This window comes from Myotis yumanensis, unplaced genomic scaffold (genome assembly GCF_028538775.1).
Source record: "Myotis yumanensis isolate MYYU_CA2020_CCGP unplaced genomic scaffold, mMyoYum1.0.hap1 SCAF_10, whole genome shotgun sequence".
In the NCBI taxonomy this organism is placed as follows: domain Eukaryota; kingdom Metazoa; phylum Chordata; class Mammalia; order Chiroptera; family Vespertilionidae; genus Myotis; species Myotis yumanensis.
In genome coordinates, this window is record NW_027223761.1 from 4,050,738 (window position 1) to 4,076,630 (window position 25,893).

The 25,893-nt window shown below is 43.4% G+C and overlaps 2 protein-coding genes and 1 pseudogene across 6 annotated transcripts in view; 1 reads left to right on the top strand and 2 right to left on the bottom strand.

The window, feature by feature from the left end:
• The window catches only part of ATL3 (atlastin GTPase 3), a 31,779-nt gene extending 22,781 nt beyond the window's left edge, over nucleotides 1-8,998 (bottom strand). Inside the window, exons 1-3 of one of the 3 annotated variants that reach the window (XM_070427329.1) lie at nucleotides 8,795-8,998; nucleotides 832-1,046; nucleotides 549-692 (exon numbers count right to left, since the gene is read on the bottom strand). In XM_070427329.1, coding sequence (XP_070283430.1) covers nucleotides 549-692; nucleotides 832-1,046; nucleotides 8,795-8,840 — 405 coding nt within the window. In that variant the 5' untranslated portion in view covers nucleotides 8,841-8,998. Of the gene's footprint in view, nucleotides 1-548; nucleotides 693-831; nucleotides 1,047-7,912; nucleotides 8,315-8,794 lie in introns of those variants that run through there. The other 2 variants (XM_070427332.1, XM_070427330.1) reach the window with 2 other exon arrangements.
• LOC139018677 (large ribosomal subunit protein eL34-like) lies at nucleotides 2,986-6,214 on the bottom strand (annotated as a pseudogene).
• A 6,603-nt stretch (nucleotides 8,999-15,601) lies between the features above and the next one.
• RTN3 (reticulon 3) overlaps nucleotides 15,602-25,893 on the top strand; it is a 40,899-nt gene continuing 30,607 nt past the window's right edge. For 2 of the 3 annotated variants that reach the window (XM_070427333.1, XM_070427334.1), the window contains exons 1-2: nucleotides 15,669-15,906; nucleotides 24,081-24,137. In XM_070427333.1, coding sequence (XP_070283434.1) covers nucleotides 15,765-15,906; nucleotides 24,081-24,137 — 199 coding nt within the window. In that variant the 5' untranslated portion in view covers nucleotides 15,669-15,764. Of the gene's footprint in view, nucleotides 15,907-24,080; nucleotides 24,138-25,893 lie in introns of all 3 variants that reach the window. The other variant, XM_070427335.1, reaches the window with a different exon arrangement.

The following is a 25,893-nucleotide window of genomic DNA, read 5'->3' on the forward strand; positions in this document are numbered from 1 at the left end:
ACCAGTGGTACTTCCAAAGCCCCTCTTCCACTTTAAGACACAAATGACTTGCCCCTCCTGACCCTTACAAATAAATCTGGGGATAGGTTCTACAGCTGTAGCTTACTATTATTTTTTAATCCTCACCCAAGGATATTTTTCCTTTGATTTTTAGAGAGAGTGGAAGACAAAGGGAAAAACAGAGAGAAATATCAATATGAGAGAAACACATCAATTGGTTGCCTCCTACATGCGCATTGACCAGGGCCCGGGTTGGGGAGGAGCCTGCAACTGAGGTATGTGCCCCTGGCTGGAATCGAACCCGGGACCCTTCGGTCTGCAGGCCCAAACTCTATCCACTCAGCCAAACCGGCTAGGGCTGTAGCTTACTATTTTTTGTTAGAAGCCTTATATTATTATTTGACCTTTTAAACTATATTTATGGGTTATTTTTAAACCATAAACATATCATTCTAATAAAAATTATTTTTAACTGGGTTACTAGTATCAAAATATGCATTAAAGTTCTTATTTCATTGTTTTATTATGTAAGCCTTTTTCTTCCTTACCTTCTTCCCATCTGGCTTTTCCACAGTGAAAACTTCATTCCAGATCTGAATCCCATTAGTGTCTGGGTCAGAGCCCCCTCTCCATGAAAATCCTGTTAACGGTTCTTCTGAATCACCTAACCAATTTGAATGGCCACCTTCTTTCTACAGGAGAAATAAGACATTTCCATTAAACCTAAAATTTTGAGTACTTTTAAACATCAAGAATAACACGTGAACTTATTTTGCTCTTTCGAACATAAATTCTCCTTTTCTGATTTGAAATGAAGTAATTCTACTGTACCTGGAAATACAAGTACCGGAGCAAAAAGTCCAGAAGGAAAGACTTGCCCTTTCGGAAGGCTCCAGCCACTGACACCACCACCACATCAAGGTCTCGAATGTGGTCCTGCAGGAGGATGCTGGCCAACGCTTTCTCTTCTAACTCAAAGGAATGCTGGTCTTTCTGAACCAAAACAACTTGCACTGGACCAGGCTTTCCACTCTCCATGGCATCACCTATGTTGTTACAGAGAAAAACATTAGTTTCAACATATTTTTAAATATGTATTTTTGAACAAGGAAAAAGCAAGAAGTTAAGGTACAAAAACACTAACCATAAAAAAAATGACAAATTAGACTTCATTAAAATCAATAATTTTTGTTCATTAAAAGATACCATTAAGAGTAAAAATGCAAACCATAGGATAGGAGAAAATATCACAATACCTATATCCAAAGAACTCATATCCAGAATCAATATAGAAATCCCTAAGAAAAAGACAAATATATCAGCCCTGGCTGGTGTGGCTCAGGTGGTTGAGTATCAGTAGTTTCCCTACCAGAGTTGAAAGCAAAAAGATAACTCCTGGAAATTCAAAGCTACTTAATAGCTATGGATATGTGGAAAGTTTACAAAAAAGTAGCGGTGGGGCTCAGGACTGAAGCAAAGCACTATTTCCCTAAGTGAGAGTCTATCCCACTGATATTAAGAGATGTGTTAGGCAGCTGAAAGGAGATTTTATTTTAATAATTATGCATTTTAATGTATATTAGGAAACAAAACCACGTTTTAATGGATCATGGCTTAGAAGGAGGCTAAGTTTAAAGAATGAATCCATTTAAAGTAAACGGAAGGACAAACATAAAGTAAAGCATACACAGGTAGGAAGACTCATAAGAGTGGTCCCCAAATTACTTTGGTCTGGGAAGCACAAAAGGCTGCATGATCATAGCAGCCAAAGTCAACAACACTCGACTGCCAGAGTCTATCTACCCTTTAAGCTACGGAACTGCGGCTCACTTTTTATACTTTATCACATAACAACAAAAGGGTTCTTGGCACTTTTTAATTTTTTACAAACTATTAGAAAACAAATACATATACTAAAAGTCATGCTATTGTTGTAATAAATGTATACTAATACTTTTCTTTACCATTATTGGTGGTAAGAAAGGAAACATTTCTGTGAACAATCTCTTAGGGTTCTTCTTATTGCCACAACAGCAGGTGAATCCAGGACTTAAAAATCTTCAGTGTTTCATATAGAAGAGCCCATGAGAACAATTTATTCAGACCTTATGGATAAACTGCTCAAGGCAGTACCAAAGTCTCTGAGATAGCTGGTTACTCACCCAATATGTTTTTCCCTCCTGCTAGGTAATAGATTTTTAGCTGGGCATATTAACTGCCCAAAAGAAACACATTTCCAAACCAACCCTGCAGCTAGGGTGTCATCGTGTGACTAAATTCTGACTGGAAATGATATAGCAACTTCCAGGTCACGCATTTTCCCCCTTCCTGCTGGCTAGATGGAGAAGTGAGAGTGAGTCATCCCCAACCAGGCACATGAGGGCAACACCCTAGGAATATTGGAGCAACAAGAGAGGTAGGACCTAGCCCAGTGATGGCGAACCTTTTGAGCTCGGCGTGTCAGCATTTTGAAAAACCCTAATTTAACTCTGGTGCCGTGTCACCTATAGAAATTTTTTGATATTTGCAACCATAGTAAAACAAAGACTTATATTTTTGATATTTATTTTATATATTTAAGTGCCATTTAACCAAGAAAAATCAACCAAAAAATGAGTTCGCGTGTCACCTCTGACACGCGTGTCATAGATTCGCCATCACTGTTCTAGGACAATGGGACTATATTACAGATCTGCCAAGTAAAACTTTACTTCTACCATCTCTTTCCAGATGTCATGTGAATGTCCTTTGACTTATCCTCACAGCTCACTCTCCAAACCCTTAGACCCCTTAATCCAAATTTTAGGGCCCATTCCCTTAGGCTAAGCCAGTGGTCAGCAAACTGTGGCTCGCGAGCCACATGCGGCTCTTTGGCCCCTTGAGTGTGGCTCTTCCACAAAATACCGACTTCTGCACATGGGCCACAAAGTTTCAATCGCACTGTACATGCGAGGCCGCACGTGGTATTTTGTGGAAGAGCCACACTCAAGGGGCCAAAGAGCCGCAGTTTGCTGACCACTGGGCTAAGCCATCTTCCAACATCTCTTGCCTATAAGGTTGATTATCCAAGTCACCATCCACAAGTGTTTCTTTTTTTTCTTTTTTTTGCCTTTTAATTGCTTTTATTACTCAAAGAAAACTTCATTTTTTAACATATTTAGCTTTCTGACTCTGCTTGTGCCTTCAATACTTTCACAATCTTCTGCTCCTCAGTAAGGAAGGCACGCTTGATCCTGTCCTGGACACATTTAGCACACGTGGCCCCACCATGGGCCCTGCTGACAAGTCTTTTCATTGTAGACAACCTCATTAGAACTGTAGGCCTCACAGCATGAAATCCTCTAAGTCGGCCTGGCCACGCACCACATGGAGATTCTGGTGCTTTCCCAACCTTCTTGGTATAAAGGTAAGCAATTCGATTGCCAGGGGCTTGGGGCAGCCTAGTTTTGTTAGAGGCTGTATTGTAGGCAGCCTCTGACGGCATGTCCAACGCTGGACCATGGGGAATGCCTGAAGTCACCATCCCCGGAAGAGGGGCCCCAGGTGTTTCTTTGATGATGTTACCTCAGTCCCTTAGGGCTGAACTCCTTCATTACAGTACATGAACATATCATGACAGCAACTACATAAAGGCTACCACAAACATTTTATGGACAACTTGAAACTAAAACCCCACCCCTCCACTGCCTTAGTTCCTCTAACTTCTTATTCTCCCCATTCTCCCAGGCAAAAGTATTCTTGTTGGTCTTTCTACTGGGAGAACATTAGGTTCCGGTACTGTCCCAATTCCTAAACCTCCAGCTGTTCTCACCCATTTGTTCCTCAACCATTTGTTCTCATCGCCTAAAATGCTTCTCCCCGCTTCACTCCCCACAAACACACCTGCTCATCCTTCAACACTCACCTTCACCCTCCCTTTGTCCTGATCTCCCCAGCCTACCCTCAGAGGACACATCACCTAAGTATATGGGATACTAAAGAGAAAACAGGCTCTGGACAAGACAAGGCAGGCCTTAAATCCTTACCTTCTCCCACCGAGAATGTAAGCTCCATGAGGGTAAGAATTTTTGTCTCTTTTTTTTTTTTAATATATTTTATTGATTTTTTACAGAGAGGAAGGGAGAGGGATAGAGAGTTAGAAACATCGATGAGAGAGAAACATCGATCAGCCGCCTCCTGCACACCTCCCACTGGGGATGTGCCCGCAACCAAGGTACATGCCCTTGACCGGAATCGAACCTGGAACCCCCCCAGTCCGCAGGCCGACACTCTATCCACTGAGCCAAACCGGTTAGGGCAGAAATTTTGTCTCTTGATCAGTGCTATATTCCCCAATATCCTGGAACAATGTCCACACATAATGGACAGCCAATAAATATTTGTGGAATAAACAAATAAACTCCACCCTTAGTCACAATGTGACTATGGATAAATTTCTAACCACTTAAAGCTCCATTTATTTATAAATCTAATACCCACCTCAAAGTCCAGTGTTTGACACATTTTAGGGACTTAATAAAGTAGACCCACTCTCCTATTTCCACTAAAACCTTGTACATAGCTATTCTACTTATCACAATTATTATATTGTAATTCTGATTTACAACCCAGACTGGGAACCCCTGAGGAGTAGAGCAACTAGGAGGCATCAGCCTCAGTACCTAACACAGGCAGGGTAATAGTTTCCTAGTGTTGTGAACACTAAACCCAATAGCAAACCTCAATAAAGATCGGTTTCTTCCCTTCCCCGTCCCAGTCTTTCTTTCATTGTCAAACTCCTTGAAGGTATGTCTTCATCTACATATGGAACCATTCCCCTTAGCACCTTGCTATCTGATTTTCCTCTCAACCTCTCCAGTTTATTTAAGACCTCTCTGGCCAAATTTGACAGCCCTTTCTTGATTCTCATTCAATCCTCTCTCTCTGCGACAAAACACAACAGCCGCCCGCTTCTAAAACTTCTTAAAATCTCCGTACTCAGTGACAGTGTACGTTCTTAGTTCTCTTCGAACCTCTTTATCATCTTTCACTTCTTTTTCTTCTTTCCAGCCTCCTATGACATACGCCGAGGCTCTGCTTCAATCCTTTTCGAAGTTCTCATTCACTCCCTCAAAGAGCTGTTATCATTTCACTACACCCTCTATGTTGGTGATACCACTTCGTTAACTTCTAACCTGCATTCGGGTCCAAATGTACAACTGCCTAAGGGACAGATTCACCTGGATATTCCACTATCACCTCTACGGAGTAATATGTAGAAATATATGGGCATAAGAGTCAGGACACAGGATCCTGTTCCGGTTCTACCACAAACAACCTGTGTGATTCTGGGCATGTCTAATCTCAGTCTCAACAGAAAAATGAGTCAAGATTTAAGCTCTAGCAACCCTTCCAATACTAACATTTTAGAAATCTACATTTAGTGTCTTCAAAATGAATCCTCAGTTAATCCACTTCTCAAATCTCCTTGGTTCAGACTCCACATCTTCCCTATCTTCCTGTATGCAATACACCATCAAATCCTGTCATACCTCCCTCCCTTCCATGATTTGGCAAAGGTTGTTTTTCTAGTGAGGCAATACGTATAGGAGTAAGGCCTGCTCAGCAATCAGGAAAGACCAGAGTGTGGGGCCCAGTTGTGCACGGAATGTAACAGCCTGAATAAACCACTTTATTCTCTGTGTCTCGGTTTTCTCCTCAAAATCAGCTGGGGTGGAGCCGGCCGCAGTGCTCATCCTTACTGCCCAGTGAGCTCCGAAAAGCAAATCAACTCAGAAACATTTCACTGAGTAGAGTGCATGACTCAGGGTAAAGTTATGACCCGAGTTTTCCACTCTCCTTTTGAAATCCATTCGCTAGTCAAAAAGCAACACACTCAGAAACAGAAGCATACCATTTTCATGCCTTGTCCGTGCGGGCAGTTTTTAAAGCTAATTCACAGACCAGGCCAGAGAAAACATCATCACAAGAGAAAGTACAAGCCCTCAGCCAACTCTAGAACTGCTGGGTGTGGTTCCTTTGTGGTGATGATGAGTAAGTACTTTTATGTGCTCTACTTTGTCTCAAGGTAGGAGTATGATGGTAGATACCCATAAATTTTTAAGGCTGTTTCAGTGAAAGTATTACTTAAACCCAACTAAACAATATCAGGGGAAATTTTACATCTTGATTAATTAAAGGATTTTGGAAGAAGCTTTTTCTCAGTTCATCTGTTGTAAAAAATCTTTATATTTTATTTTAGCACAGAATGCTGAACAAAACCATTTATCAGTTAAGAATTTTGGAGTGCTTCATGATTTATGAAGATCAATTATGACTAAACAGTATTGAAGATTCAGAAATGCAGAGACGCAGCTGAATCTAAAAATGATGCTAGGCATCTTTTTAATAGAGAATGAGTTAATATTCATCTTATTTGACTTTTCCCTAAAAATGAGACCATCACTAAAATCATTCTCATTACCTGAAGGTTTTAATTATGTGTTCCAGTTTAGTAAGGCTTTCTTATTTGGCAGTATTTATTTGCCTGAGATTCCTATCATTTCAAGGCATAAGAAGAGTTAATCATTTGTTTATTTGCCTACTATCCCAGTAAAGCCTGTTTCCTGATTTATAACATTCTTTAGCTGTGAAATAGATCTAACCTAACAATCAAAATGCCAATAAAAAACATTTCTTTAGAAATTTGCAATGAAGAGCATCAACTTCTAATACAAATATTGAATTACAAATTATACTTCCTATATAGTAACAAACCAATTCAAACATAAGCAACCACCTATAGGGAAATTTGATTATAAATTAGTATGAAAATTAGATTTGGATTTTTTTAACTGTTGCCTGACCATTCAATGTATTAAATCAGAATCTGTGGGTGGGTCCCAAGCATCCACAGGTTTTTAAAAAAACCCAGGTTATTCTAATGCGCAGCAGTGCTGAGAACTGCAACGCTATGGCAACTAAAAGATTTTTCTTTTAAATAAAAGCTTTCCCCTCACTTTCCTCCCTTGATAGATCTTAGAGAATATGCTTCTAAAACGTCAAAGATAACTTGGGGAAATGTTTTAGAATTGAGACTAACTTTAAAACGTAGTTGTGTTATTTGAACAATTTCTCAAAATGAAAAATAAGGCCGTAAAACTTTAACAGGCATGCCTAGTCATTAAAGGTAAATTCTAAACCCGTTCTCAAACAAGTTCATACAACCTAGGGTTCCCTAAGGTACTTCATAGGAACCTTAAAATATGTGACCCCCAAAAAACAAATAACAATGTGACCAAATTATTAATAATGACCACTGGGGAACAGGAGAAGTAGAATAAAACTTTATATTTCTTGCTTCTTACAATTCTCTATTTTATTTTAAATAATTAGCATGACTATATTCTTTATTCTATGATTTAGAAATCATAAAAATGAAAAAGTGCTGAACCGATTTTTTAAAAGCCTGTTTAGTGAAAACTAAGAAAATGATGCTAGTACACCTCATCACATTTATCCTCTATTTATTATTGCTTTTCTGAATTGCACGTTTACTCCAGTGAGATAAACCCTAGCTAACAAGACAATGTGCTGTCCTAGTGTAACGCTTCATTACGTAGAGAACTTTCCATCCAAGTGTTTCATTTGCAGGTGGTTAAAGCAGAAACAGCAGGGATTTCTAGACTACAAGCTACTGTCTATGGGGGCTGAAAAAAAAAGTACTAATTTTAGAATTTCGGGACATTGCCACGATCAGTACTTGCCGCAGATGAAAACTATGTGGGTTTTGCTTCTCCAAAAGCAAGTCAAAATGTGAGATCGCGTTCCTGGTCCGTTAGTTCCACCCGCCCTTTCACAGAACATCCCACCCAACTCCGTCTTCAGGCTGGAGGGCTGGGGTTGATCTAACCAACCGATCCTCCAAGGTTACCTTCTCCTCTCGCCTCTCGATTTCGCAAGTGAAACTTGTGGCAATTTCAACAGCACGTTAAACAATAAAGCCAGGTAGCTGACAGGCGAAGGCGTACCCGTGATTTACGGTCACTTCTATTTGGTTTTCATTTAATACTTTCACTTTTTTTCTTTTTTTTTTTTCTTTTTTGTCTTCAGGAAAGCAAAAGAACAACGTGCAGTACCACACGTCCTAAAAGAACTTCCTAACAAATAACTCAGGCCGCATTCTGTTATCTCCTTCGTGGCCGTGCAGTGTGGGCTCAAGACCAACTTTCTCAATGCTCGTTGTGGGGCCTCAAGGTCGTCAGGATAGAAAGGGAGCGTCCAGCTCCAGAAGCGTCGCGTCCTCCACGGCCTTCCTACCAGCGGGACGGGAAAAGCATCCGCCTTCCCGCTCCCTCGGCGTCGGCCCGGCCGGAGCCACCCGGCCCCCGGCCCCCGAGCGTGCGAAGCGCACGGGCGGGAAAGGGGCGGACGTCCCTGCGCGCCGGGCTCTGCCCAGAGCCGGGCTGAAGCCTCTGGACCCGCCCCAGGGCTGCGGGGGGCGCCAGACCCGCAGCAACAGCCCAGAGGAGCACTAGCGCCCTCCCCCGGCGCAGGGCCCGACCCCCGAAGGCGGCCGCTCGCTCCCAGCCTGGGGCCGAGTAAGACGCCGCCCGCGCCCGACCGACCGGGCCCAGCGAGCAGCCCCCGGCTCCGAATTCAGGGACCTGCGGTCCCAGCCCCGGGACAAGAAGAACGGCGGCGCGGACGGGCGGTCTCCTCCGAGTTCTAGCGGGAAGGGCGGCGGGGGTGGCCACACAGTGGGGCCGGGGGCCGGGGGGGGGGGGGGGGGCGGGGGGAGGATTAGGCGCCTCACCTGCTCCTCCCGAGGCAGCCGCTACCGCTCGATGAGGAGACAACATGGAGCCTCCGCCCTTAGCAGAAGCAGCAGGGCTCAGAGAGGGAAGGGCTGGGGCGGGAACAAACTTGGCCTTGGAGGCGGGAAACAGGCGGGGCCTGGGCTCTGGGAGAAACTGGGGAGATGGAGGGGAACGCGGAACCGCGAGGGAGCGAGCACAGGGCGGGTGGGCGAGGCCCGACGGGAGGCTGCGGGCGCTGCGAGCCCTGGACGAGCTGGAGCGGGAAAGCGCACGCGGCCGAATCCCGCCACCGCCCCGACCTGTGTGCGCCTGCGCGGGAGCGTGAAGCGCGCCGCCGTCTACCTGGGACTGCGCACTGGGGCCGGCGGTCCGTTGGGAATTGTAGTCCTATGCTCTCTGGGTCCCCGCCAGGGCTCCTGGTTCTGCGCACTCATCCCAGGCGGGAAGGAAGCAGAAGAAGGGGGTTGGGCTTCGCTGGGCTTTTCGACAAGTGAACTACAACTCCCAGCAGGCCTTGCGGGGAGGTGGGGGCCGGCCCGGGCGGGAGCCCGCCAGCGAGTCCCGCCTGGAGACCGGGCCCGTGACCCAGCCCTTGGGCTAACCGGCTTTGAGCCCCCGTCGGCCCGGCGTTTGAGACCGTTTTGGTGTTTAACTCTGCTCGGGGCCACAGGTGGGCGGCCCTCTGCCCTAAGGACCGGAAGACGGCCTTAACCCTGGGTGACGTGAGCGGCACCGGTTTTTAAACGATTTGACTTCACAAGGGGGGAAGGCTGTGACTTCGTTACCACCATTACCAGCTTCACCCATTTTCCCGCCCCCAGCCGAGCCCGATGGTGCAGCATCCCCACTCTAAGAGCTAATGTGAGCGGTGAAACCCTTCCACCGGCCTTGTCCAGCCTCAGCCACGGCCATCTTTTGTCAACCTCAGGTTTACAGGCGCTTTTCTGAAGCTGCTTTGCAAGCACATCCTTAAACTGTATGGTAAATCAACGCAAAACAAGCTTCTCCGAACGTGCTTTTATTCACACTTCACATAGGATTGAGGAAATGTCCGTTGCCACAGTTGAATAAATAGTGTTGTTATTTTGGATTTATTGAGGTAGAGCAGTTCTCTTGGGGTTAAGTAGCTGGTGAAGCTTATGGGAGGCTAAAGCATCCATCACACCACCACCTCTTGGTATCACCATGGCCACATTCACTTTTTCTTCTGCCTCTGAACTAGTATAACCTATCCAGCTACCTCTAGGTCCTGCCAAGCCCTCAAGCTGTTAACTAGTGATTAGATCAGAGGTGAAGAGGTAAAGATAATTCTGCCTAATCTTACCTAAAAAGGTCCTCTTTTGATTTATTTTCCCCTGCCCCTTTTGAGTCTCCCCAAACTCTCAAAGATTATTTGAATATCTTCCTCCAGATTTTAGATTTCAGAGTCTAGATTAGATCTAGACCAACTGGGGCCAGAAGGAACTAGACATGAACATCCGGGAAAGTGTTTACTGGGGTTTCACACGGTGCAGAAGGCAGGACCTGCAGGATGAGACACAAATCCAGGGCATTATCTGGCAGGCTCAGAGAGAGAGCAGGGTTAAAAGCCAATGATGTCACAATTGCATTACACAGTGTAAGAATTTAAAACTGCATTTTCTATTCTCTTCCCCTGTTCATCTCCGTAAGACTTCTTACCATAAGACTTCTTACCTGATGGTGCGCCATCTAACTAGTTTTTCTTTTTGTTTATCTTTTCCCATTAGAATGTATGTTCTAAACAGACAATTTTTTGTCTCTTTTGTTCACTGCTATATTCCCGTGCCTCAACAGTGCCAGGTAGAGAGTAAAAACTCAAAGATAAGTAAATAGATGATAGATAGATAGATTTAAAGAGGAAGGGAGAGAGATAGAAACATCAATGATGAGAGAGAATCATTGATTGGCTGCCTCCTGCACACCCCACACTGGGGAAACCCACAACCTGGGCACATTCCGTGACCGGGAATCGAACCATGACCTCCTAGTTCATAGGTTGATGTTCAACCACTGAACCACACCAGCTGGGCAAAACTCAAATATTTATTGAATGGATGAATAAAGAAGGTATATGTTGCACCTAACATCACTCGCTCACTTTCTTGTTACTTTAATATAAAGTATCTACTTTTGCATTTGAACAAAATACCCTATTCTATTACAAGGGCTACCAATAGAGATCCACTGAAATCCATTCTTCAGGAAGTTACCAGCAAATACTGATGTAACATCTGTCTCAATATAACATTATCAAGGTCATCGTTAGCAACATCAGCCTTCCTCATACCTTGTAGAGAAGCTTTGGGCTTTTGGAGCAACACAGTACAAATTATAGGTACATGTTTAATGAGAAACATGTTTTGTTGTTATTGTTGCTGTTTCCTTCCCAACTATTCAGGGTCATCAAAACAGTGGACATTCAAAATGCTAAATATTGGTGTTACTGATTACAGCCTGCCTTCAGCCATCTCATTCTGAATTGAGTCATGTGGTCTGACCAGAGGCTGAGCTTCTCTTGTGGTTTTCCATAAGTAGGTGACAGGTAGACGTGTTTGAATGGTTAAGGCCATTGGCTTTGACCTGGCTTTGAATTGACTCTGAGGCTCACTAGCTGTGCAAACTTGAGTGAGTTACTTAACTTCTTTGAACTCATTTCATCATTGTCTGTCAAATGATTTGCTTACTCAACTGACAGTATTGTAAGTTAACTGAGATGTGTTTGGCAATTGTGGCTGATGCCTAGTTAGCGCTCAGAAAGTGGTAGTCACCATTCTGGGACAGCAAAACAAAGCCGTAAATACTTAAGGTTCCTCAAGTATTTTTATGAAGCACAAAAATAGCTAAATTGTTTTCTGCGGTTCTATCCACTGTGACTCAGGTTCCAAGGCGCTTGTTATGTGCCAGGCACCGCGCTAGGCAGTGATGCTGCAGGGGCCATGAGAAACAGTCCTTCTTCCAGAGACTCACAGTCTTGTGGGGTAAATGGCCAAGTAAAGAGTCACTCGCTGTGACTGCGCCAGGACACCGTTCAGCCTTCTATCCTTCCACCTACTTGCAAAATCCATGTTTAAGCAACAGTATGGGCACTCGGAGGGACAGACGGGACTACTTGCATCCTTTGGTGTCACTTAACTATTTGTGCCTTACTTTGTTCATGTATAAAATGAGGTAGCGACTTGGTGTCCTCCTTTATAAAAAGGAAATAGTCAACCCCAACTCACAGGGTATTAGAAAGCTGAATGTCTGCCCTTCACATGGTAACACAGTAAAAGCTCAAGACCTGCCAGCTGCTTCCTTATTTTTAGCCAACAGCACAGCCGTCTAACATTCAGAAAGACGGAAGGAAAGAGCACTAGAATTTACTCTTAGGGAAAAGAAGCAAGATGCCTAACAGTGTATAGCATGCTAGCGTTTGTATTTAAAAGGGTGGGTGTTGCCTGACCGGTTTGGCTCAGTGGATAGAGCATTGGCCTGCGGACTGAAGGGTCCTGGGTTCGATTCCGGTCAGGGGCATGTGCCTTGGTTGCGGGCACATACCCAGTGGGGAGTGTGCAAGAGGCAGCTGATGGATGTTTCTCTCTCATAGATGTTTCTAACTCTCTATCCCTCTCCCTTCTTCTCTGTAAAAAAAAAATCAATAAAATATATTTTAAAAAATAAATAAATAAAAGGGTGGGTGAAGATACAGATTTGCTTTCTTCACCTTTGCACTTGCCAGGAAAAGCTCCTAACAGTTACCTACATGTATGTAGAGGGAGAGATTGGTGGGTGGAGAGGGGTTAGTATAGAAGAAACTTTATAGTGTATTGTATATACTTTTGAAAAAGATGTGTGGGCATGCATGTGTATATGAACATATATATGACATGTGAATATATTTTTTAAATGTTTAGTTAAAGTACATACTTTTTTTCTAAAGAAAAAAAAATGGGGTAATGAGATGGCCTAGAAGCTGAGATGGTAAATTAGCTGTGTAAAAACCAGTCCTGTAAGGATAGGGCCAAGGAAGAAGAGGCCCAGTTCAGTGCCTCAGCATTAAAAATTGCTCAACAGAAGTTCTGAGGAATGACTACGCTACAGGGAGCACTTTAAAAACCCCACGGGGGCCCTTCCCTGCCTGAAAACTTTCACTGAATCCCCATTAGTCTTAAGACAAAGCCTCCTTGCCCTAGCCGGTTTGGCTCAGTGGATAGAGCATCAGCCTACGGACCGAAGGATCCCAGGTTCGATTCCAGTCAAGGGCACATGCCCAGGGTTGTGGGCTCGATCCCCAATAGGGGGCATGCAGGAGGCAGCCAATCAATGATTCTCATCATTGATGTTTCTATCTCTCTCTCTCTTCCTCTCTGAAATCAATAAAAAATATATTTTAAAAAAAAGACAAAGCCTCCATTCTTTAGTTCTATATTACAGCTTCTCCACACTCTGACCCCCATGCATCTTCCCCATTTTATCTCCCTCTTATCCCAGTACAAGCCCTTGGCTCTAGCCAACTTGGGTGAACCACACTCAAAACACCTTCTATACACACATACTTCTGAGCCTCCACCACTTCAGGTGGCCGAGGCAGCCTGTGAAGGGGAGAAGTGAGAGGGGATCCAATCTCAGTTTCTTCTGCTCGACAAGCCAGCACTGCAGTGCGTCATGGGCTGAGCTGGGAGGAGGGTTCTGTGATTGGTCGGCCCAGAAGGAAGTCTTACTGTGCATTTGCCTCACACCATTCTTCTCCTGCCTTCAATGACCTCTTTACCACTCCAAACCCCTGTCTGACTTTGGGCTTCTTCATAAAACCTCCCCAAACCACTGTAAGTCCATAGTGATTCCTTCCCCTCTTAAATTCATGCAATTCATTTGCCATCTAATTATATAGCATGATAGTATTGTGTTATTTGGGATTGTTTGGGGTTGCTATTTAATTTGTATTTTTTAACTTTATGTGAGTATGTCCTAAGCCCCAAATAGCTTGTAAGCTCATGGAAGACAGGATAAACATTTTTTTTATCCCTCTAGGTTTCCCAGGATAGTGCTACGTACACAGCAGGTGATCAGTAAACATTTGTGGGACAAATCATGTGTACAAATGACATCCCAAGTCAGTGTTGCTTCCTGGGAAGTTTGCTGGTAAAGTAGGAGAGATCAGGAAGGGAATAAGCTTCAACAATTTGACTTGGCACAAAGGTGTCTTACATTAAAATATCTGAAGGGTCTGAAGAGACCACCAAGACCACATCAGTGTCTTGATTTTTAGCTTCTTTTCTCTGCTTCTAGATATCATGGAAATGGGTTTCCTTTCCAGCCAGGGTCTCCAGATTCTAGCAATTGCTTCGTTTCCTTATCGAGCACCTACTATCATAAATTTTTAAACTTTATCCATTTATCAGGATGGGCTTGGTCATCCATTGGCTGGTATTTCCTCTTGCCATCTAAAGGGCAGAGTCCTGCATTATCAACTGATGCCTGATGCTGTAGGTGCCTGAGTAAGATGTTTGCCACAAAGTTATTTTGGGAAATATGCTTCTGTGCCTTTATTCAGTGTTGCAACAGCCAGGAGTTTTTCTCCTGTCTGGGCTTTGTCTGACCTTAAAAACTGCCAAGGGCAGATGTAGTCCACTGTTCTAGAATATTTCCACTGGCCAGATTGCTTTTCCTTTCAGTGGCCACCTGGCTGAGTACCTCGACCTTCATGAGGCAGCATCTTTACAGGATCAGCTGATCCTGCAATTGCCCTTCGGGTCATCAATTGCTGCTTTAAGCAATAACAAAGCCTACAGCCTTGATTTTTATTATTTCCAGTCTGCGTTCCCCTTTGTAAAGGAATTATGCACATTTCAAATATTTTGACCAAATGTAGGGAGAAGGCTTTGAATTTTGCAGACCAACTGAAGTGAAGCCCCCAAAATGAACAAAATCTAATATGAGCTAGATATTTGGTTTCAAATACATTGTCTGCTAATGACCCCTATGAATAAAATTCAATCGTGTATTTTGTACCGTATTCTCAGTTTCTAGTACCTCATCTTACCATCCCCTCTAACCACAGCCAGGATGCTATCTCCTGGCTCTTCTTTTCTCAGAAGCTCAGGTTTTTATCCGTCAAAATTTGCCTTCTTTACCTGATAGACTCTTCGCAGGAAGGGACGATCTGAAGACCCAAGGCGGTCTAGAGCCCTTTTGGGGAACAGTAATGAGGTAAGAATTTGAAGCAGGTTCTGCAGCTGCATTGCAATGTGACTGGAATGAGTAATCGTTTTTCCATTCTGTACAGCATCTTTCTCCACCTACCAAATGGCGGACCGTGCCCTCTCTGCCTCATGGTGAAAATATATCGTGAGACACATCCAGAAAAATTCATAAAGCACCTTGCAGAGTGGGCCTACTCCACTCTGTGATTTTCAGGTTTCATTGGAGTCACAGGTGGAAACGCATCGGACAAAAGACGAGGGCTCCGGAAATGATAGGAGAGTCCACCTGCTGAGAGCAAAAAGAGACGTCTATCGTTAGAGCCCGGAATCTGCCGACCCTAAAACACTCACGTCGTCAAGAAGGAGCGCTAATTCGCAGGCCCCCCTCCCACTGCAGTCTCGGTGGTGGGCGGGGCTTGGCGCTTGGCCACGCCCCTTTGCGGTTGCTCTCCTTCCCCGCCCCCCCAGGGGCGTGGCGTGAAGAACGCGAAGGGACAATTCTTGCGCCTGCGTCCTGCGTCGCTGGGCACCTCGACGCGCCGCCGCCCGCCCCGCCGCCCGCCCGAGGGCCCTCTGTGCGCTTGCGCACTCGCGCTCCCGCCCTCGCGCTGTGCCCGGCCGAGTCCGTCAGTCTGTCGGAGCCCGTCCTCGCAGCAGCAGGAGCGAAAGGACTTCGCAGAGCCCCCCGGTCCTATCATTTTCTTTCCCTTCCCTCTCTCCCGCCCCGCATCTCTCTTCACCCCTCTCTCGCCCTTGCGCAGCCATGGCGGACCTGTCGGCGGCCACTCAGTCCCCGTCAGTCTCCTCGACGTCCTCCGGGGCCGAGCCCTCCGCGCCCGGCGGAGCCGGGAGCCCGGGAGCCTGCCCCGCCCTGGGGACGAAGAGCTGCGGCTCCTCCTGTGCGGGTGAGGCGCCGGGGGACCCGTCCTCGGGAGCGGGTGTCGGGGGGCCTCGGGGCAGGCAGAGCGCCCTCCCTCCCGGCGGCTGCAGCCCGGGGCCGGCGTCGGGAACCGGGCGGAGGGGGAAGGGAGCGCCGGTCGCGCGGGCGGTGAGGAAATAACGGGGCGTGAGGAAACAGGCTGCGGCGGGGAGCCGTCCCAGCGAGTGGGCGTGGGCCGCGGCCCGGCGGGGGCCCCCAGCTCGGGGAGCAGCCCCCGAACCCGGCGGCTCAGGAGGAGGAGTGAGGGTCGGGCGGACGGGCGGGCTGGTCCTCGGAGCGGCGATCTGGGATGGCTTTGGGGGATGGCGGCGAAGGGTTGCAGTGCAGGTTTGCAGCAGGTGTTGACACCATCAGACATTCCTGGTGGTCATCCAAACGAAAAATTTTTTTTTTTTTTTTTTTTGGTTACCCGTGTGGGGAGGACGAGGAAGTGTAGTGGACACGTCGGAGCCGTGTTCTACCCCGTTTTTACCTGCCTTTTCTTTGCCGTCGCCGGACTCGCTAAATGCCCGGATTGTCGGAGGCTCCGAGGCGGAGGGAGGCGTGATGAGTGCGGGCAGCGCAGGGAAGGTTGGGGGGGGAGCTGCCGATGGTCCAAGATGGATCCGGGGCTGCATCTGCAGCGCCGCCCGCTCCTCCGGGCGCGGGTGGGGGAGGGGCCGCGCCGGCAGCCGCCCGTGTTCTAGAAGGTGATCCACGGAGTCGGGCCCGGCCAGCCGCGGATTTTGATGTCATGCTTTTTCTGTTGGGCTGCTGTTGATGGCGGTGTAACAAAAGGGGGTGTTTACCGCAGAAAAGGGGGAGGGGGAGGCCGTCAGACAAAGCTGGTGGGACCCCCCTCTTCCCTGGCCGTGAAAGGCGGGGAGGGATGCTGCAGCCGCTTTTGGTTTCCATTGTATGCGCGTCTGCGAGCAGACGCCCGTCCGTCGGTGGGAGCTGGCTGGCAAGCTCCCCCAGGGCGGAGATCTGCAGTGCAGGCGTCTTCTGCAGGAGGAAAAAACGCACCCGAGCAGGTGGCAAAGGAGCTCAGTCTTCGGAGGGGGGGAACAAAAAAAAAAAAAAATATATATATATATATACACACACACACACTCTGAGTGGCCAGATTATTATTACCACCCCATCAGTACTTCATTGACACTTCCAAAAATACTGAATATTGAGAACTTCCTAAGCAAATACTCTCAAGGTTTTATTATTATTATTTGCATAACTAATTCATTTCATTGTACCTATGGGGTGGTCATAATAATCTGGCCAGTCATAATAAATCTGGTCACTCAGTGTGTGTGTATACACACACACAAACACAGATGATGTTGCTCTCTATTTAGTTAGTTAAAGGATTTTGGGGAGATTTAAAAATGCTTTCTTGTCTCCTTTGCCAGAATCTTGGGTTGATGGTTATAAAGAACTTAGCATTTCTGATCTTGGCTTTAAGTATATCCTCTACGTGTTTCTCGAGCCGTGGATTTCCCACGTAAGAGTTCTGGTGCCCTGTTGGATTTCCCCAGTGTGGTGGTGACCATCTCAGTAGAAGCAGTAGCAGAGGAAGCTTCTGCAAGGTCAAGATCGGCTGTCCAGCGGAAGGAATGAGGCAGCAAATTTAGAGCCCTCGTTCCCTTTACACCACCAAGCATTTCTGCTCCCAATTTTTGTGTTCTGGGCAAAGGTCCAGGTGAACAGCAGCTTCCCTATGACTTAGCAACTCCATTAGCCAAAGCGAATCGCTTATCATTGCTTACTGGTCTCCATCGCTGGGCCTTTTGTGCATATCTTTTGATTTTTCTTGATTTAAAATGTTCTACTCACCTGAAAGATAAACTAGATAGATTCCCTATCTTGAATTCCTATCCGTTGGAAATGTGTATTGATACTGTCTGGAAATCATTAACACTAGTTTGGTGGCCCCTGTAAGATACTGTCATGCATAGTTATCATTTCATTGCCGAAGCTTTTCCCTGTTGCAGAATGTTTTCTCCATCTCTCAGAGGAAATGTCTCAGGCTTCTGCACCGAGAAAATAAGATGGATTTTGTTATTCCAAAATGTAACTCATTTAAAACCTTCCTTGATTGTTTAAAAATCTACATGTGTTGATGTCAACCTTCACATTATTTCACCAAGCTCCTCTTGGTTTTAGAGACTTTCAAAAAAGAAGAGTAAACGGTAACTTGGTGTCCTTTAGAAAACAATTTTGTCTTGTCTGACCTGTGGAGTAACGATTTTAGAAATATTAGTTTCTACATAAAGGTAGAGAACGAGTGATGGCACTCTCGGGTCCAGTGCCTCGGATGCAGTGCAGCTGGCAATGGAGAATGCGTGCAGGAGGTCAGGGGCCACACTTGGCTTCCCAGATTCCTGCCTTTTGAGGAAATTGAAGATTTCAAGGCAGAAATTTGAAGTTGAGGTGAAAGAGATTTACATATTTAGTGTACTTTTCAGGGTGAGAGTTGTATTATTGCTGTGAAAATCATGATGCCAAAATAAAGCTGCATTTCTTGTATCTGTTCTTGGAAATTAGCTCAAAGCAAAAACAGCTTGGACAACTTTTCTTTTTTTAAGTTTATGCTTTAAATCTTTCTTCATGCATGAAACTTAGTTGTTCTATGTACTTTTTATGGCATCATTTTCACACTTGGTTCTAACAAGTCAATCAAATGTAAGTATATAATTTGTATTTTCAGTCTGAACCCTTAAATAAAAAGGAATCTGACTGACTACCTGTTCAACACTGACGTTATCTGTATTGTATTCATGTCACATCATCAGTGGCACTGTAATACAGTGATAAACACAGACTTGAGTCCCAGAGACATCTGGTTTTAGTCTGACTCATTAATTATATGGCCCAGTGTAAACCCTGAGCCTCAGCAATGTGACCTAGACAAATTTGCCTTGACCCTCAACTCCTTTTATTGAATTACAATACCTAATATTTTGTACATTTGTTGGCATATTACAAACTTTTGCACCTAGGTGCAAAATAGCAATTGAATTACAAGTGAGAAATCATAATCTTCCTCATAGTAAAGGGAGATCTTAATACCTTTTTCTTCTTTCTAAAAGTGAGTTCTTTCAGCTCTTGATCCCTCACATTAATGTCTTAAAGCTGCTACCCCTTTCACTCAGCTGGTCTGTTAAAGAAGTGGTGGTTGGTTCTAGCCAGTTTGGCTCAGTGGATAGAGCGTCAGCCTGCGGACTGAAGGGACCCGGGTTTGATTCCAGTCTAGGGCACATTCTTGGGTTGCAGGCTCCATCCCCAGTAGGGGGGAGGCGCAAGAGGCAGCTGATCAATGATTCTCTCGCATCATTGATGTTTCTATCTCTCCCTTCCTATCTCTGAAATCAATAAAAATACTTTTTTTTTTTTAAAGTGGTGGTTGGAGGCAGGGAAAGGCAAGATGTTTCATAGATGGCTTGACATGACATCTGTATGCTTAAAGATTAGCTACAGCATTCTGACCAGAATAGTTTAGTTATGATACATTATAAAACTCCTATCAGTGGAAGCAAGAGTACAGGACTCAGCAAGAATGGTCATGTCAATATAGTTTACAAAATGCCTGTTGATTTGGAAGGTTTTTATTCCTCAGGAATGAAAGGTTTCATATAATGCTGTTCTCTTTTAGGGTCAAATTCACAAGTAATTTAACCCCTCTGATCAAACAAACCAGTTGGTATATATATTTAACAGGCATACCTTAACCTGAAATTGAAATCCAGAGCATCAGTGTTTTTATTTTTTATTATTTTAGAGATGGTCTGAAAAGAAAAGAAAACTAATATAATTGCTTTTATTGTATTCTGTGGTGAGGAAATGATATATTCTTCCTGATATAGGAGTTGCCTGTTTAATCCTATGTGTTTCAAGAACTTGTAAAAAAAAAAAAAAAGAACTTGTAAATTAAGTTTGGTATTGAAGGAACTGGTGACATGTCATTGAAGGGAAAGGGAAAGATAAGGTTTCCAGTTTTGTTTGAGCCAAGAGGTTCTGTAGAAAGGCATTTATTTTTAGACTAGCCATAATCCTAGAATTGATTAACTATGCATATTTTTATAAAGGGGTAGAGAGTAGAAGTACTATTTTTTTTTTTAATATATCTTTATTGATTTCAGAGAGGAAGGGAGAGGGAGAGAGAGTCAGAAACATCAATGATGAGAGAGAATCACTGATCAGCTGCCTCCTACCCGCCCCCTACTGGGCATGGAGCCTACAACCCAGGCATGTGCCTTTGACAGGAATTGACCTGGGGACCCTTCAGTCCACAGGCCAACATTTTATCTACTGAGCCAAACCAGCTAGGGCTAACTATGCATGTTTATTGTGTGTACTTAGCTTATAGTTTGTGTTCAAACTTAGCTTATAATTTATTGCCTAAAGCAGTGGTCGGCAAACTGCAGCTCGCGAGCCACATGCGGCTCTTTGGCCCCTTGAGTATGGTATGGCGCTTCCACAAAATACCAGGTGTGGGCGTGCACGTACAGTGCGATTGAAACTTCGTGGCCCATGCGCAGAAGTCGCTATTTTGTGGAAGAGCCACACTCTAGGGGCCAAAGAGCTGCATGTGGCTCAAGAGCTGCAGTTTGCCGACCACTGGCCTAAACTGTACAGACTTGTGGCAAATATGTAAATTTCATAGTAAAACTTTTTAAAACCCCTTTAGAAAAGGTATGTTAAATAAGTTTATCCATAATTAGTATTGCTTGAGATTGCATCATTGAAGTCTTTTACTACATGTCTACATGTCTTTGACTTGTGTAAGACATGTTACTCTCTGTGATCTTGTAATTTCAGAGAGAATTCCTTTAAATACTGTATAAGATTTGTATTTTACATTATCTGAGGGGTGCGGTTGTCAGCAGGTAGCCCACTTTTGTGGCCTTTTAAATTTTCAAATAAATGTTCTTAATCTGTTTTCTCCCTGTAAAAATTAACTCACTCCTTTTTTCTCCCTGTAAGGACATCATCATAACCTAACCAAGAGGGGACATGTGAGCTTTTTGACATGTTTCTCATTCGCAGCTTGCCCTTGAGGGTATATTGAAGGGTAAACTAATACAAAGCTCTTTTTGTCCTGTTACTTGAAAGCACTTCAACAGTGAGCATTGTCTTCATTTTACATAGGAAGTAGAAATATTTAATTTTTATATCTTACATTTGTGTATTGCTTTATGGTTTACTAGTAAATTGTGCCCATATATTAACTTAATTCAACAAATATTCAAGCAAACATTAAAACTCTTTGTTAGGTGCCTTGGGAGATAGGAAAGTAAATAAAACCCAGATAACCCCTCTAAAGGCTATATTCAATAGAAAGTCTTGTGTAATGTTTATCTGTGAGTTAGTCAGGTAGTGATATAAACCTCATTTTACAGATGAGAAATCAGACTCATATGAAATGATATACACAAAGGTTTGTGGCTGTGAAGTTGAGGGTAGGTTAAAACTAAGGGATTGAGGGCCTAATTCAATTCTCTTGCAAATATACACAATGCCTCTCTTTAAAATTTGAAATATGATAAAAAGTGGTTCTCTCACCCTCTTGAATTAAGTTATCAGTTTGAACTTTGAGTTAATTTCTGGTCCCATGGTTTCTAAGCCAGGTACCTTTTTGCTCTGCTGCTCTACAGAAACTTCCCCCAGGCTCACCAGTTATTTTCGACATTGTTAAATCCAGTGGTCACTTCCCAGTCCTCATCTTAAATGCTCTTTCAACAGCTTTTGGTAAAATTCATCACTCCCTCCTCTTTGAAATACCTTTTTCAATGTGTCCTCCATGTCTTTAGCTGCTCCTCCTATGTCTCCTTTGCTAGCTGTTTTGTTGTGTTTGTGGTTTTTTGTTGTTATTTTGAGACATAAATTCACATAGCATAAAAAACACCATTTAAAAGTGGTTTTTAGTGTATACATACAAGGTTGTCCAACCATCATCACTGTCTTATTCCAGAAAATTTTTATCACCCCAAAAGAAATCCCTTGTCTATTAGCAGTCACTCTCCATTTGTTTCTTCCCCCATCCCTTGGCAAACACTAATCTTTGAGTCTAGATTTTCTTCTTCTTGGGATTTTATAATGCTAATTCTTTATTTCACATCTAAAATTTAGAGTGCTCCAGCACTCACTTCGTATAACTTTTTTCTGCCTGTGTTCATTTGTCTCATTTATGACGTCCATCTTGTGGTTTGAAGTACCATTGATGACTTCCAAATCTTTATCTTCAGCCTCCACATCTAATAGGCATCTCAAGCTTACTATTTCTAAACCGAACTCCTGATCTTTCCTTTTAAGGCTGTTTCTCTCACAGGCTTTTCCATCTCAATAAATGGTGATTTTATCTATCTCTTTGCCCTAATCAAAAAGCTTGGAGTCATTCTGGACTTTCTTTTCTTCATACAACTGTCAGCAGATCCTACAGATTCTACCTTCAAAATCCATCCATTGTCTGACCAGTGTTCTCAGCTCCCATTGCTACCATCCTGCGCTGTTGGAGCTCTCCTGGATTATCGCAATGCCTCCTAACGTCTCCACACTTTCTCCCTTGCCTCTCTTCAGTCTAGTCTCCGCACAGCAGCTGGTGTAAATCTGTGAAAATTTTAAGTCAGATCCTGTCACTCATGGGCACATGCTCCATTGGCTTCCCATCACAGAGTGAATGCCAAAGTCCTTAGAGGGCTTATGTAGCCCTATATTATCTGGCCCCAACCTCTCCTTCTTGATCATCCAGCTTCAGTCACACCGATCTCCTTGCTATTCTTCACACCAAAAATACCCCTCTCCTTCAGTCTGATTTGCTGTTCACTCTGCCTAGGGTGCTCTTCTCCCATATATCCTCACAGCTCTTCACTCTCCCTCACCTTCTTTCGGTCTTTGCCTGGCTAAATTATTTAAAGGGCACAAGAAGGGGCTTGGGGGGGGGGGAACAACACAAATCACTTTATAGGCCTCCTCTGTTTTATTTTTGTTATTACTTGTCATAATCTATCTTATTATATTTTATTTATTTTGATTGTCTTCCATACCAGAATATAAGTTCCATCAGAGTGAAGATTTTTGCTGTTGTTTCCACTGTTCTATCCCTAATGCCTGAACAGGACCTGGCACAAAGCAGGCCTTTGGATCTTTTTGAATGAGAGCAGAAGTTTTAACCATTAAAGAAAAATTTTAATTGATTTCAGAGAGGAAGGGAGAGGGAGAGAGAGAAACTTCAACGATCAAGCCTGCAACCTTGGCATGTGCTTTTACCAGGAATTGAAGCACAACCTCCTGTTTCATAGGTCAATCCTCAACCACGGAGCCACACTGGCGGGGCCTGCACTTTGCTTTTTAATTTAATGTATCAAGATATATATCAGCATCTATACCTGAACCCCATTCTTTTTCACAACCGCAACTATTCCATAGTTTTCTGTTGATGGTCATTTAGATTATTTCTAGTACTTAACCAGTGCTGTTATGAATATCCTCATACACATGTCTTTGTACATATATGTACATATATCTGTAGGTTAAATTTCTAGACGTTAAAGAACGTGTGGGGGGTGGGAGGTACCTTTAAATTTTTGATACATGTCGCCAAATTTAGAGGAGTATAATTTTAAAAGATGAAGATTTCTCATGTAGTACTATTTTCCCTGTGAATTGCGTTTTGTTTTTTAAGTATTCAGGGTCAACTTTGCATATTTGCCAGCTATGTATGTTTAAATGCTCATAGTTTAGTGGCTGACTTCACAAAATGCAGTTTAAAATGGTTAAAAGCAAATATCAGTTAATAATCAGATACTTATTTTTCCTTTCCCACAAAGAGTTGCAGGGGAGCATCCCCTTTCTTGAGGCTGTACTTGCTTAACAATGCTAGGAGTCCCTCTTTTCTTCCTAAGGAGGTGAGACTATTTGACTCTCCTTCCCCTCCTCCCACCCCCCGCCAAAAAAAAAAAAATGGATTAACTTTTAGAAATGCATCTCAAAATGAAATAAGATTTTGCTGCCAGGTGAGTGAAAACAGTAATTGGAAATAAAGACTTGGGTTTTTCTCTCTTGCTCAAACCCAATGGAATTATGATGCTTGGCCAAAATAAAAGAAAAGTTAAAATTCCTGTGTGAGGTTGTCAAATTCTCACGCTGTATATTTTCTTTCAGATTCCTTTGTTTCTTCCTCTTCCTCTCAGCCTGTATCTCTATTTCCGACCTCACAAGGCAAGTCTGTCATTTTTTTATGTACATTAATAAAAGAAAAATGTTGAGAAAGAGGCTGTAACTGGGGATATATGGCACAAGTTGATTGCCCCCGATCTCTTAAAATAAAAACTAATTACAAACCAGTTCTTTATACTATTTAGCAGTTTCCAATGGATTTTCTGTAAAGGTCAATAAAGTAGAATGAGGCTAGGTGGACCCTTTAACATAGCCTAAGCTTGAGTTGTGGTGTTGAGTATTTCTTAAAAATCAAAAACTCGCCTATAGAATTTGGAACAGATAGAATTGTGGTTCAGAAAACCCCACCCCCAGAATGCATTTAACTTACCGATTTGCAGTTATGTAACTGCTTTGGAGAGGTATTGGATTGGGGGGGACGGACAGTATAAAAGTGTGCTTCCACTGAACTAGTATACTATCTTAGCCAGAGTTTTTTAGTGTGAACTTCTTTGAGATTTGTCCAAAGAGCTAGGCGAGTTCCAAATAGCCTAGAAACATTGAACAAGTCAGTTGACTTTTTGGCAAGCGAGGCTTGTTTTCCTACAGATTAAGCTGTGGCTTTTCTTTTTTTTTTTTAGATCTGCCAACCAATAAGGAAGGGAACATGAGTGAGATAGCTATAGGTTTGTGGAGGTAGTAGCACTGCTAGGAAAGCTGGAGGAGAGAGTATTGTGTGCTTTGTTGATTTGCACTAATAATAAAGTGCTGTTTTGTTTGTGCTGTTGTACTTGACATCAAATATAGATCAGTGGAAAACCCTTATTTTAAAAAAAGATAATTAAACTCACTAGATAGGTCTAAGAAAACCTTTGTAGTTTATTGTCCCCGCTGAATTCTAAAGTCTGCATACTGGCTTGTTAGGAAGACTGATCTTATAAGAATAAAAACATAATGAGGAAAAATGAACCCCACAAGATTTTTTTCAGAGTTTAATCTGCTTTGTAAGAAACATGATAGATAATTTGTTGCTTCTAAGTGATAATTTGTTGCTTTAAAAGGCTGCTAACATTAGATCCCCAAACCCTTTATAATTTGCCTCGCTGTTTTTGATATCTTGTGGGTCAAATTACATTAAAAGATAGGTATTTTCTGAGTGTTAGAAAGTAACTGAAACCTACAAAGTGATTCTTGACATCTGGAACCTGACCAGAATGATATTTTTTGAAGGGTTTTTTCCCCCCTCATTGGAAATTAAATAATTTAGGTAAATAGATACTACATTTATTCCACTGCAGAAAATAAACCAGTAAAAACACAATGTAAATAGAACAAATAATTGTATTTCTCTACTCTAAATATTTTAGATCTTTTAGATCTTTTAAAATATATTCTTTGGCCGTAACCGGTTTGGCTCAGTGGATAGAGCGTCAGCCTGCGGACTGAGGGGTCCCAGGTTCGAGTCCGGTCAAGGGCATGTGCCTTGGTTGCGGGCACATCCCCAGTGGGGGGTGTGCAGGAGGCGGCTGATCGATGTTTCTCTCTCTCACCGATGTTTCTAACTCTCTATCCCTCTCCCTTCCTCTCTGTGGAAAATCAATAAAATATATTTTTTTTAAAAAATAAATAAATAAAATACATTCTTTGTAGTTATAACTTTCAGTCACCTTTTGAGAAGATAACTATCATAGATTTAAACGTTATTTTAATCCCTGTTAGAAAAAATTACACATACAAAGAGTTATTTTGAAATCAATAAGCATGTCCTTGGATGAGGTTTAGGGGGAAAAAAGTTATTTTGACCAGTGCAGATTCAAGA